The following is a 13397-nucleotide window of genomic DNA, read 5'->3' on the forward strand; positions in this document are numbered from 1 at the left end:
CACGATTTCTTATTATTTATGATTTTTTTATTTTATTTTATTTTTTTTTTTACCATTACAGCTGCCACTGGCCTCGTTTAACCCGGTTTGCCCAAACACCTCCATCCTCTCGGCCATTCAGCAGGATGGGAAAACCTTATCCGCGGGTGGGGGGATATTCCATGCCGACGTCCCGACCCCCCCCACTCCCCTCCCTTCTTTCCCCTCTTTTCCCGCGGTCCGCGCCGTTCCCCGGGACCCGCGGCCGCGTCCCGCAGCCTCCTCCCGCTCCGCGCTCGCTGCTGCTTCCGCGGGGTGGGGGGAACAACTTCCAACCCCGACAAGCCCTTGATTATCAGTTTCCAGCAACAGCTGCGAATCTTCGCTAAGAATCTAAAGAAATATCAGAAGATTAGGCAGCGATGCTATTTATCGCCCTGTAATTAAAGTTCTATCAGTGTTTCTATTATAAAACCTTATTTGCAAGGGCTGGTAACTCAGAGGCAAAATTCTCCTGCAAGATGAAGCCTCGCGAAGAAGTATTTTGGATAAATAAGGTTAGCCTGTTAGAAGGTAAAATCCTCAAGGACTTTCATTAAGGTGCTCATTTATATCTGCAAATAAATTGCCAAGTCCCGCAAATCCAACATATAAGAGGGATTTTTTTTTTTTTTCAAAAATCAAGGATTCATGGAAAGGTTTTAACATAATTCTCTGGGAAATTATTCCCATGAAAACAATTTGTTTGAAAGAAAATGCCCTCTGGTCTTTTCCACACAAACTAGTCTTGGGCTAGTACATGAGAACCCAACTTAAAAGTGCCTATGAGCAGAAAGGGGTTGGTTAATTATTTTCAACTGTCTTTTCTGGAATAAAAAGCAGAGTAAACAGCTTGAACAGGGAAAGGTGAATTTAATTTTCAAGGCCCTTTAACTTTTAATAATCTGAGGAACAAGATGGGAGGTACATTCTACCCTCCCAGTTATCCTGATATAAATTCATTCAAGATTTATATTGGTGTAATAGAGAAGCAGAATTTGCTCCGTGATTTCTAATGAACTGCTGGCTCGGTCTCTAAAAACGCAATTAGAAAAATCTAACCACCTAATTCAGAACAGCTTTGAGCTGAGGCAGAGGTCTCAGTGCTGCACACAGGGATGGAAGCTGGTCGGTGCCATGGCTCCTTGCTGTGCCTGCAGCACCAGAGTGGGGCTAGGAATGCTGGAAACGGTTTGCTACAGAATTCCCTAATTGTTTTAGGATTTTCCTTTCTATTATATGGGAAAAGAGAATTCTCATGTGGAATAAACCTGTGTTTCCTGTGATCTCAAATGCTAAGACAAAAGGATTGTGGGATTAGGTGCCTGATGTTACTGTTGCAAGAGGAGCTGTCTGGTCAGGGCACTGCATGGTGAGGCTGGCACGGACCTGGGAAAATCCAGCTCTGACTCTGCACTGAAACTTGTCTCAAAGCCTTGGCGCCACTGTGTCAATGCAGGTGAAACACCAATAAATGTGAAAGTAAGCCAAGGTTCAATTCTCTTGCTCTGCTCACAGGATTAGGTGTCTGCATTCACCACTTACTCATGTGTGTAGGAACAACGGGACCGAGATCCCAATTTGTCCCTCTGACCTTCTGAAGTGAGGGGTTGAAATGAAGCAGCACGGGGCGACACTCTCATTTCCTCTGCTGAAACTGAGAGGCAAAACTCCACAGATTGTTCCAGTCTGCAGTGCTGAAGGGGACATTCTCTGGGGGAAACATCACCTCTGACTACCTGGAAGCCCTCCAAGTATCACCTCTGGCAACCTGGCAGTCCTACATCACTCTCTTGACTGAGGACCTCGAACAGGCCCCTGACACATCCTATGATGTGGTAAGGACACAGAATCAGAATGGTTTGGGTTGGAAGGGATCTATAAGCTCATCCAGTTCCAATCCCCTGAGATGGGAAGGGACACCTTTCACCAGAGCAGGTTGCTCCAAGCCCTGTCCAATTCAGCCTTGAACACTTCCAGGGATCCTTGCTCCAGAGCAGCTGTGCATCTTTGCTAAGAATGTAAAGAAATACCAGGAGATAACACAGCATTGCTATTTATTACCCTGCAATTAAACTCCTCACAGAGTTTCTATTATAAACTTGAAAGGGTTCATAAGAAGGGAAAAATTTTCCACCAAGATGAAGCCTTGCTCACCAGACAGAGCTGGGCATGGTTGAAATATCACTGTCAGTAAATTGAGCAGGGCAGAGCTCCACCTCACCAAGGAGCTGGGCAAGACCTCTTCTGGCTGTGGGGCTGATGAGGGTGTGCCCTGAGGACAGCAGGAGCCTTTGAGGGCAAACCACACAGCTTTGATGTTTTGAGTCTGCTCACCACAAGCCCGGGTGCAGCATTACAGCATCTCCTCTTTCCCTTTTATTGGTTTGGAGAATGACTCACTGTGATACTTGAGTTTGCTACAACTGCACCATGCCTCAGTTTCCCCAGCAGTAAAGCCAAAAAATATTCCAGCTTGCTGGTGCAAGGTGTGATGACATTGGTGAACATGTATGAAACACTATGGTAGGAGTGCAAGGCAGTCCTGTTCCTTGGGTCTTCCAAGGATGACCACCAGACCTACGCTCATGGGAAGACCACGTCCACTCAACCACAAGCAGTGCTTAAAGCCAAGCTGGGCTGTGGCTGAGCAGAAAGGAGGAACCCACAAGCAGAGAGATGGTAACTGCAAGATTACAACTCTGCAGTGCAAGCACAACCAAATACTTACCATTGGGTCTCCCTGGGTTGTTTTTGATTGCTTCACGGGGTAATTGTAACAAGAAGTTACACATGCTCTCTCACCCTGAAAAATGACATTTCAGATTCTTGATGGTGTCAAAAGTCACAAAGACACTCATGGGAGGAGGGACCAGTCTGTACCTTCACCTCTTTCAGGGAGAGGAGCTGCCCTGCCTGATCCAGGGGAAGCTGAGACCATACCTGTCTGCAAAGACAAATCTTACCAGGCTTCACAACTTATCCCGAGTCCTCTTCCTGCTTCTTCCCAGAGCAGAGTTGAAAAACTTGGAATTGCCTTAAGGTTTTATTATCGCTTGCAAACCAAATTCTACTTCATCAGATAAAGACACAATTGCATTCATTGACTCTGACACAAGGATATGCATGGTGATAAACATACAGATAGATGTACACACTTATACATGAATGAGATATGCTAATTAAAAATTGCAGTGGGCACTTTATTAAAAATTTATTGTACAATCTACATCTTCAAAACATTTTACATCAACAAATATTGCGGCGGCTTGACTGCTGGAATCATAAGTGATTTATCTTTAAAAGACTGTATTTGCAACTGGATGCAAAGATTCTTGATGAACTGCCATTACATTTAAACTACTGGTTTTTATTGGAAGTATTTTGATTGTTATCTGTTTGTTCTCCATCCTTGAGAGAAATAAAACAAGTGTCTCGGCTTTCATTTTATCGGATAGATGGCACCATGTAGCATATTTCCCATGCTAGTTTGAATTACAGCTGTTTATCTTTCAGCTTTCTTTAAGATTAATTAAATGCAAATGTAACTCCACGAATCATGGGATTACCTGCCAGACCCCTTATTAATACCTTCACTTAAAAACCCCTTTGCCAGACAGTCATTAATTTTCAATAAAAAAAAGAAAAAAAAAAAAAAAAAAAGAAAAAAAAAAAGAAGAGAGAAGTGCTCAAGCAGCCCTTTGCCTCCCAACAACCCGGAGATGGCTGCCCAATTAGTCCGGCAGCATTCGGATCCTCCTTTCAGGCCCTGTGGCCCTTTGAGGACACAATAAGGCTCCAATGATAACCTGGCAACCTAGGTAGAAACTCAGCCAAGTGTGAGCGTTTGAAGCTGCAGCTTGGCTGCCATCGTGTCGGCGAAAAGAAAGAATTCAGGCACCATGTCATCCAGTACAAAGGATAAAAACAGATTCAACCGGAAATTCAATGTGGCACCACATATGGGATACATGAGTGCGGTTACACAACAGGCCACATATTTTTTTTGAACAGTCTCCTGCATGTGATGCCGAGGACATGTGTAACCATCATAACGTCTCTAAGAATCTGTATTTAATTTGAGCTGGGGTGGTGGCAGGGATTGGAGATCTGAAGCCGCCACAGGTTTGTGGCAGATGGCTCTGTGTCAGCTATGACAAGCAGCCAGGCTCGGCTTCCTCTGCAGATTTTCTTTTCTCTCTGATCAGGTAAATATGGGCACACTCTGGAAACTTCCACAATTCTGCCTGAGGCTGCAAGTTTGTGACTTAGCCCCATCTGTCACAAATCTTCCCTCGGTTCTGCTGCGAGCAGAGACCTGAATTTACTGCCGAGCGCTGCCCAAGAAAACCCGGCCGTCTCGCCCTGCGAGGAACACAAGAGAGAAGCACAGGGAGCCGTGTTAGAGCCTGGGACACAAAATGAGGCAAGGATTTCAGGAGGGGTGGAAGCCAGTTGGTCGAAGAACACTTCTGTGGTGTTATTGAAAAACAGGGTGAATTCAATGGGGTTTCTTTTAAAGACAGGTAAGGTGGTCATCAGGCCCCCATCAGGTTATCTGCTCCCTCTGCTTTACTGGGGGTCTCAGTGGACATGTCAAGAGATGAGCACACACTCAGGGACCAATGTGCCCCTCTCAACCTCAGACATGGCAGAACCACGAGCCAGCAGGAGCAGGGCCTAGTTCTGCTTGACCATTATCACTCTGAGCTTTACTTGAGAATAATATCCTTTTTTTTTTTTTTTTTTTTGAGGAGTGATGGCTCTGCAAAGATCTGGGCATTCATTTTTTCAAGGAGTAAAATTCCATCACTATCATTCCATCAACAGTTCCTAAATATGTGGAGATCAAAAGAAGCAAAGTTTTCACATAAAGCAGTATCTTCCCATAAAGAACAAACAGCATAATGTCAGTAGCAGAACAGTATTTTTCATTAAATAATCAACTTGTTTCTAGTGTCCTAAGATCAGAACTGAAGCACTTAATATCTACTCTGCCATCATTAGACTTCAGAGTTAACCTTTAGAATTTAATAAGGAGTGTTCATCCATTCAGACTGGCTCTTTCAGGACAGTTGGAGTTCAAGCACACAGTATTGATTTAGTGTAGATTTTAAGCACTTTTTAAAGAAATGCCTTAACAAAATTAGGATTCGAAGACTAATTTTCCACACAAAACCTTAGATTTGGCAGGCAAGACTAAAATGATTTACAGAGCCAATTTGTATTGGGTCAGATCTACTCTGTGATCCAGCTCCTTCACTCTGCAAATGAGTAAAGTGGAAGAATCAAGGTGGAAGACAGTTTGTAGCAATTATTTTTGGAGTATTTTCAAAATTTTCAATTTTCAAACTCGAAGCACCTTTGGAAACCACCATCAAAAGAGACCATTGCTTTATATGAGTTGGATGCACTGTGAGGCCCAGGGCAGAGCTATTTAATACACTTCATCAGAGTAACAGTACTTCCCTGACCAAACTGGTCTGTTCTGGAGCTTCTTATACTGACCTCTTAAAACTCACCTCATTCTTGCTCTCTTTAAACAAAAACCAATAAATTCTGGATGAAAAATCTAAGCAGTATCTTGCATAGGACAGCTCAGAACACACTGACTGACTATAATAGTGGGAAAAGTTTCATGCTTTTTTTCTCAAGGTAATTTATACCGGGGGGAAAAAAAAACGTTTTCATGCTTTTTGCAACTTTTCTTCCTATTTCCTTTGACCCATTTCTCCATCTTCTGTTTTGAAGTGGCTGTGGCTCATCTGCCAGTTTTCATTTGCTTTCTAAAACTCCCCTGGAAGCTACCTAATACTGTCAGAATGAAAAGTTCCAAGTCCTGGTGTTTATGCTGAAAGTTGCCCCCACAACTGCTTTAGTCCTGCTCTGCAAGTGCAGCCAGCTGCTGTGAGCTACAGACCAACATGGTGACCATGGAAATGTTGGATTAACGGTTGGACTCAATGATCTTAAGGGTCTTTCCCAGCCTAAAAATTTCTATGATTCTGTGATTTTCAGAGAGCTGAAGTCTCCTGGATATTTACCTCAGAGAGCCAAGAGCAAGACAAGCCCAGAGAGAAGTTCAGGTGCAGGCCACTTACACACGTATACACCTGCACATAAATCCATTTATCTAGGGCTGGATCCCAGAATTAGGCAACTCCAACTCCCTTCCTGCCAGCTCATTTCTTCCACAGTGAGGATCCATGTTATCCAGGCTGACCTCCCTCTATCACAGTTACTTCAAGACCTAAGGTTCACCCAAAATGCCTAAATTGTGTCCCACAGCCCAGCACTCATACCCACATGTGCAAACCCCTAAGCTAGAGAGGGGTTTCTCCGTATCAGCCATACACAGGGCATGGAAAGTGTCAAGACTTGACTCTAACCTGGATGTGATCCTGAGCAATTTAATCCAAGTTTAAAGTCAGATCCTACTTTGAAACTGGCCCAGCTTTGAGCAGAGGCTGGGCTGGTGACCTCCAGAGACACCTTCCTTAACTAGTCTGTGATTCTGTGCTCCAAGTAAGTAATGGAAGTATTCTTTCACATAAAAAATCCTTATGTTTTACCTATTTTTCTTAGGATCATATGCCTAAGCACTGGAGCAGAGATGGGAGAGCATGGACACAGAGCTCTGCACTCCAGAGTTTCTGTAACCTTCCCCCACAGATTCTGAGAAGCAGACCTAAACCACCTCTGAAACCATTTTAAATCACGTTCACTGGAAACTGAGCAGCTCAAGAGGCAAATACAAGTTTCTCATTTGTGTTTCTAACCTCCTTATGACCTGCACCTAATGCTAGCCAGGTAAAAGCAGAAATTCAATACAATTCCTTCTTTTTTAACTCTGCTAACATGCTCTGCTAATGAACAGAAAGCCAGCAGGATGGATGGAAATACTTGCACTATTTGCATACCCTATAAAGCTCTGAATTAACTTTATCAGCCCGGGACAAAAGATCTGGAGAACACTGTAAGCAAACATCTGCTCAATATACATTCACCATTAAAAAGTAAACAGTAGGATTGGCTCCATAAGGAACAGGTTGGGAATTATCAGAATACTACACATCACATAAACTGATGGCACGGCCCGGAATTCTCTAAAGCAATGATCACACCAGCACAAAAACAGCTCTCAAGCATCAGAACAGCTTGAATGATGAGAGATTAGAATATAAACATGGACTAACATTCACAAGGAGAGACTGAAAAGACTGGGATACTGTATATGTTTGACAAATGTTTATAAAATAATGGATGGTACAGTAAAGATGGATGGGGAGCTCCTGCTTCCAGGCGACCAACTCCAGAACAAGAAGACACTCAACACAACTGGAGGTGGGGAAAACCTGAGCTAATTAAGGAAATAACTTAAACATCACCATGAACACATTGTAGAATCATGGAATGGTTTGGGTTGGAAGGGACCTTAAGAACCATCTTGTTCCAAGCCCCTCCCATGGGCAGGGACACTTTCCATCAGACCAGGCTACTCAGGGAAAAACTCCATGGAGTTTTGCTGGGGATTGGGTAAGGATAAAGGCAGAGGCACCATCCCTGGGTCTCACATAGCCTCTACAGGAACTGTGACCAACAGGGCTGAGTGGCTGATGGGACATCTGGCATCAGGCTCCCCTGCACCCTCACGTGCCCAATGCCCCGTATCTTACACTAAAAATGCCTCCTGCTGCTTCCCAAGCTTTGGCTAAATATGAAAGCTGGACCAGGAGCAGTTTTCCCTTTTACATGTTTTCCTGAAATACCCAAGATACTGCTTTATCTCAAATCAGAGAGAGAAAAAAAAAAAAAAGAAAAAAAGAAAAAAAAAAGTTTTGTTGGAACTGCCCTATACAGCCAAATCCTGAGACTGGAAACAATTCAGATGTCTACGGTCTAACTGGGATCTTAATTTGATTTTACAGCAGTTTAATCCCTTTGAATTCAGCAGACTTCCTTCTACAGTGGTGTCAGAAAGAAAAAAATCATGCCATGTGTCTTTTCATAGGCAGGTGAGCTTCTGTAGTGTGATGGAAATGAGAAGATGAATGTCAGAAAGTGGGCCAAATTCTTTTCTCCGTTAAACAAGCATGAGTGAGAGTAGGATTTTTCTGTAGGAACTGAAGCTGACAGCATGTCAACCAGCACTCATTCAGCTGGGAGGGCTGGGAGAGATTATTTAAAGTTGTCAGCTCCTTCCATGCCTGGCTTTTGGCAACTCTTCTTGTCCCTTTCCACTGTATACTCTTTATACATGCTGTTTTAAATTAAGAAACTCAAGTGAGGAAACTGAAAGGTAAACTTTAAGAAAATAATGCAGAAACAAATGCTTTGCCCTATTTTATTTTATTTATTTTATTTATTTTATTTTAACTTTCAATCTACTAGATAGGGCACGAACAGGTCCTGTGGTGTGCCCTGACCAATGCCCTGTTGTTGTTACTTGCTTCATTCCGGTGCTTACTTTGGCAACCAAAACCACCCAGAACTAGAGTTTGACTCCACGAAACTGGAACAGAACAAATAATTGATAACAAATGAGATTTGCTTCCCTCTCATCTCAATCTTCTGCTAATAATCAGCAGAAGGCAAGGCTGAAATGCAGATGAGCCAGACCTGAGTGCTGTGTGAATACTCAGGGTGAGCAGTACATCATCTGGAAAGGTTTTCATAGGTGCTTACATTATGGACGTTTTTTAGAAATCTGCCAGCATGAATTTGCTCCATGGAATTAAGCTACTACAGTTTAATGCCTTGGTCTGTGCATTTTCACAGGGATGTTCCCTATGTCCAATCCCTACACCCACCGCCCTGCTGCCATTTATCTCCTTTCTGCCACTGATTTTGTCAGCACAAGCACTGAGAACATCTGAAGGAATAAACTGCCTGTTTAATTAGCCACTGTGTAATTATTAGATACCCTGAGTAATAAAATCCCAACAATATGTAAAAGGATAAGCCAAGGTGATCACCTCCCAACTTGTGGAGCAGAATCCCCAACCAGCAGAGAAAAAGCACTATTTGCTTTTAAAGCATTTCTACTTCCAAAATTTCACAGATACTTGATAAATCTGAAAGATAAGGAGCTGGTTAGCATTGACTATTGTGCTGGGATTTCTTTTCTAGTCCAGTAAAACAGAGATTAATATTCCAGTGTTCTGAAAAAAAGTGAAAATACGGTGGAAGTGCTGCGCAGCCTTCAGGATTTCACTCTGTTCAGCGTCCTTACAAAGCAGCAACCCTCCAGCTGTAATGACCTGAACAGCACAGCTCTAAGATGCCATTTTCCAGGAGGTTTTGTGGATGGTCCACTGTGAAGGAAGACTAGGTGTACGTGGGTGTAGGCACAAAAGGACAACTCTAACAGTATTCTCCGAGCTGATCCAAAGCCTATTAAAGACAACAGGGATATTTCCTCTGGTGCTCACAGGTGCTGGATTAGGCTCTGCTTTCCTCATTTTAAAACAATCCCCCACTCAGCTCCACTGCTACCTGTTGCAGAGGTTCAGCTCTGACACTCAGAAGATCTGCAAACCCCATGCATGAGGGTCAGGATAAAAACCTTCAGCTTCTGCCTACTAATAATCCCAAGGAATTCTTAAAAAAAGAGGAAAAATCCTTCAAGCAAATCAGCATTTTGTCTACGGGGCTTGCACACACATTTTCGACCTGTACAGTTTTACATCAGTATTTTTTGCATGCCTTGGCTCTGTGTTCAGGATCCATGTGGGAGAAGATCCATGTGAACGCAACCATTAGCTGAGCTTGAAGCACTGGGAAATGCCAAGGTAAACATTTAAGGACTGCCTTCCCTTTGAAGCCCCCATGCCTAACTCTACGATACTATTGACTCAAGAAGTAATGCTGAACACTGGAAGTGTTCAGTCAGCATTTTAAACTATTATGAGCTACCTTCTGAACCATTGCCAAGTTAATAGACAATGAAAGATAATGAGCTTGAAATTGGGTGTTAAATTGCATTTTTGGTTCTCTCCTTCTTTTTTTTTTTTTTTTTTTTTCCTTGAGGTTTAACTGTTTCCTGCAGAAACAACATCATCTTTGATGTATCATTATGTAAATGCCAATTTTTAGGTCACAAAAAAAAAGTCAAGGCGTGGGCTAAGCCCTCGCTGCTCCCGCTAGGTGTGTGCGGAAAGGGGGAGAGAGGCAGACAGCACGACCCAACACTTTCTGGTCCCCAGAGAGAAGGAGGGAGGTGGAGGCATGAGGTTGGGTCTGTTGGCAGCATGAGACTCCAAATTAAGAATACTCGACCTGCTCATTAACAGTGAGGCCGGACAGCCACAGCCAGGGAACGCTCCAAGAACTGCATTTGTGTCGCACGGGTTAACAAGAGGAGTATTTCCATGCATCCCCAAGCCTTTAAAAGGACTTTCAGCTGAATTCAGGGGTTTTCACCACCTGAAACACCTCTGTCGTGCAGGGGTGATGTGTATCCAACCTGTCCACGGCAGAGGCAGGACAGTAAAAGTCAAAAACCGCTGTAAATGTACAAAGCAGCATGCAAAAAACTGCAGTTATTCTTCTGAAAGCAGTATTGTGTAGTAACAGCTCTTCACTGGGATAATGTAAAATTTAGTGCTTCATCTACATTCAAATTAAAAAATAAAACAAAAAGAAAAGTGTGACTCCCATCAGTGTAAATATACCACTTAAAACCATGAAAGTCAGCCTAGCATTGAACACTTGAGCAAAACCTGAATGGAGAGTTTGCCACTGAACCTGGACTTTGTGTACAGAAATAACTGCAAAGAAGAGGACATGATAAACACCAGTAAATTATGCTCCCAATAAACTTTAATGCTCAACATACCTTGTAAAGCAAAGAATTAAAATAATCGTAATTATGAAAATCACTCAAATCATTTCAGATGCCAAAGAAATCTTACCTGTCACCTGCATTTTTTGAAGATTAAATTAGGATAGGAAGGTAGGCTTATCCTCATTAGTATAAGTGTAGGATCTTTCTTTATTTTCCTTTTAAACTAATGAGTTGCATTAATCCAGGTTCATTTTTATAAGCCTCTTGGGTCCAAATGTAAAGGACAGTCATTTTAGAAAACAGTAAATTAAAAAAAACATGTAGCCCGCATTAAGTGCACGTATTTCATAAGACCTAGGTTAATACAACTGGCATCTAGTTTAATTAATCCTTGTTAGTGTAACGACTAATATCCCTCCCTAGCATGTTTCCTTTAAACATTAGTATGTTAATTAAATGTTGTTTTTTTAAGGTTTTTTTTTTCCCTTTGTACTTCAATATGGCATTATATCATCTAAAACTATTCCAAACAACTACCTTATAGAGATGTTTCCTTACAATATCTGGTCTCTTGCAGAAATTCTGAAGCCTTTTAAAAAGCTGTTCAGGTGTAGAATACAGATATTCAGCTGCAGGAAAAACAGATACATTTTTAATGAAACAAAAACCTCAAAGCACACACTCGATATTAGTCACTTTACTAATTAAAAATGCATATTGCTCTGTGCCGCCTCGTGTTTTACATTATTTAAGCATGATTTTATAAGGTTACCTCAGCTCACAAGGATGTTTAATGCTAAATAAGACTGTGTAGTTGTGCTGTTTAGACATCTCCTTTGGGTGATTAAAATACATTATTCTAATGTAACACAATGCATATGTGATACATTTAGTGATGAGATTTTTCAAAGAACTGGTACTACATTAGTGTGTATCCTGTACTGCAGTTGCATACTATTAACTATTAAATTGTTTAAATAATTTGGTGTGATTTTCAGGCCTGGCTTTTTTTTTTTTTTTTTTTTTTTCCTCCCATCTTCTGTGTATCAGAAAAAAAAATCTGCAAACCATTGCAGCATCAGTGACCTTTTAACAAAAATCTATCATTACGGGATGTGTATGCTAACAATGAAGAATGCTATTTCAAAACTTGCTTTTGTGATATCTTAAAAGAACAGATGGCAAATATAAACTTCGTCTAATGTATTAAAACACATAAAATTTGCCTTAACACTAACACGTTGGCTTGCCAAATAAACAATTGCTTTCACTCAAGTTTATTCCCAAACTTTGGATTTTAGCAGGAATCACGTCATTACGTTTCAGCAGAAGGAACAGGCAACAGAGCAGCTACCTGGGAATATCTCTGGGTACACCAAGGCTTTGGGACACAGCGGGTAACAGCCACAATGCACAGCCTCGATCCTGAGGATTAGAAATCACAAATACACAAAAATAGACATTAGTCAGTCAAAAAACTTATTTCCGTGCAAGAGCCTTGAGGTTGCCTGCATGCAGCAAGAGGGAAGCTTTTTTTTTTTTTTCCTTCAGCAGCATAATCCTTCTAAATGCCAAAGTTGCTCTTTTTAAAGAAAATTTTATTGATCATATGAATTACATAGAACAGAACAGCGAGCATATGTTTTGTTCGCTGAATAAATCAAAGCGCAGCTCTGCATTTTTTTGTTTTTTAAATACTGCTTAACACATTTTATAATCAGCAGACAGACACATGTAACAACATGGTGAAGTATGGACGGCTTTGCTTAATAATGCTGCTGGAAAACAAGGGGTACGTTGGCTGCACCAGGGTGTGCTCACAGACGCACACTCCACCCTCACCTGGCACAGCAGATATTCCCCTCGGACTTCCAGACTCCAAAGGTTACTGCTAAATATAACCCAGGAACAACTTGCAGCATGCTCCAGGCTGGGATATTTCAGCTTGTTCACATGCTTTGGATAATTTCCCTTATTTTTCGGGACATAAACTGTTGTATTTTTTAATAACCGCTGACTAAATTCCTTTGCCAAAGCGCGCAAAGCTTTGTACTTTTTTTTTTTTTTCCCAAGGAACATTTTACATATCTCCCGTAATATCAAACCCCAATATTTTAGAATTGCACGGCCGTGGAGCAACGTTTTCCAGTAGCAGAGCTGTCCCCCTTGGAGTTCAGGTTTTAACAGCTGAATGGGTTAAAGGCATCCAGGTCTCAGTTTATTTTTTTCACATAATGACCATTGATCTGACACAACGTCCCTCCAGAGATACAACTGTAATTTCTGTTGGCCAGAAATTGCACAGTGAAATTCAAAACACTTCTTAAAATATGTTTATTTTATGAGAGGCTTTGAATTTCCTCCAGCATGTTGACCATACGAGGGCTTTATTTTTAACTTCAGTTTCCCTCATTCCCTAGAATAAAAAAAAAAAAAAAAAAATCTGAAATCTTGTCAACGTTCACCTTTTCTATTTTCAGTGACAACCCAAAGGCTTTTGCTACCTTCATGTGAATGTCAGGTTTGGTACTTTATTACAGGTACCCTGAAAGGACTCTGTTTCCTTTAGATCTACTCAATTTTAAACAGAAAA

The 13397-nt window shown here is 41.7% G+C and overlaps 1 protein-coding gene across 14 annotated transcripts in view; it reads right to left on the reverse strand.

Annotated features, from left to right (window-relative positions):
* Nucleotides 1–3194: 3194 nt before the first annotated feature.
* GTDC1 (glycosyltransferase like domain containing 1) overlaps nt 3195–13397 on the reverse strand; it is a 172228-nt gene continuing 162025 nt past the window's right edge. For 6 of the 14 annotated variants that reach the window (XM_066190410.1, XM_066190422.1, XM_066190408.1 and 3 more), the window contains 3 exons: nt 12159–12229; nt 11342–11433; nt 3195–4383 (listed from right to left, as the gene is read on the reverse strand). In XM_066190410.1, coding sequence (XP_066046507.1) covers nt 4300–4383; nt 11342–11433; nt 12159–12229 — 247 coding nt within the window. In that variant the 3' untranslated portion in view covers nt 3195–4299. Of the gene's footprint in view, nt 4384–8350; nt 8531–9991; nt 11434–12148; nt 13221–13397 lie in introns of those variants that run through there. The other 8 variants (XM_066190418.1, XM_066190411.1, XM_066190414.1 and 5 more) reach the window with 5 other exon arrangements.

Source organism: Chamaea fasciata, unplaced genomic scaffold (genome assembly GCF_029207755.1).
Source record: "Chamaea fasciata isolate MVZ Bird 193981 ecotype frontalis unplaced genomic scaffold, bChaFas1.0.hap1 SCAF_8, whole genome shotgun sequence".
Taxonomy (NCBI): Eukaryota; Metazoa; Chordata; class Aves; order Passeriformes; family Sylviidae; genus Chamaea; species Chamaea fasciata.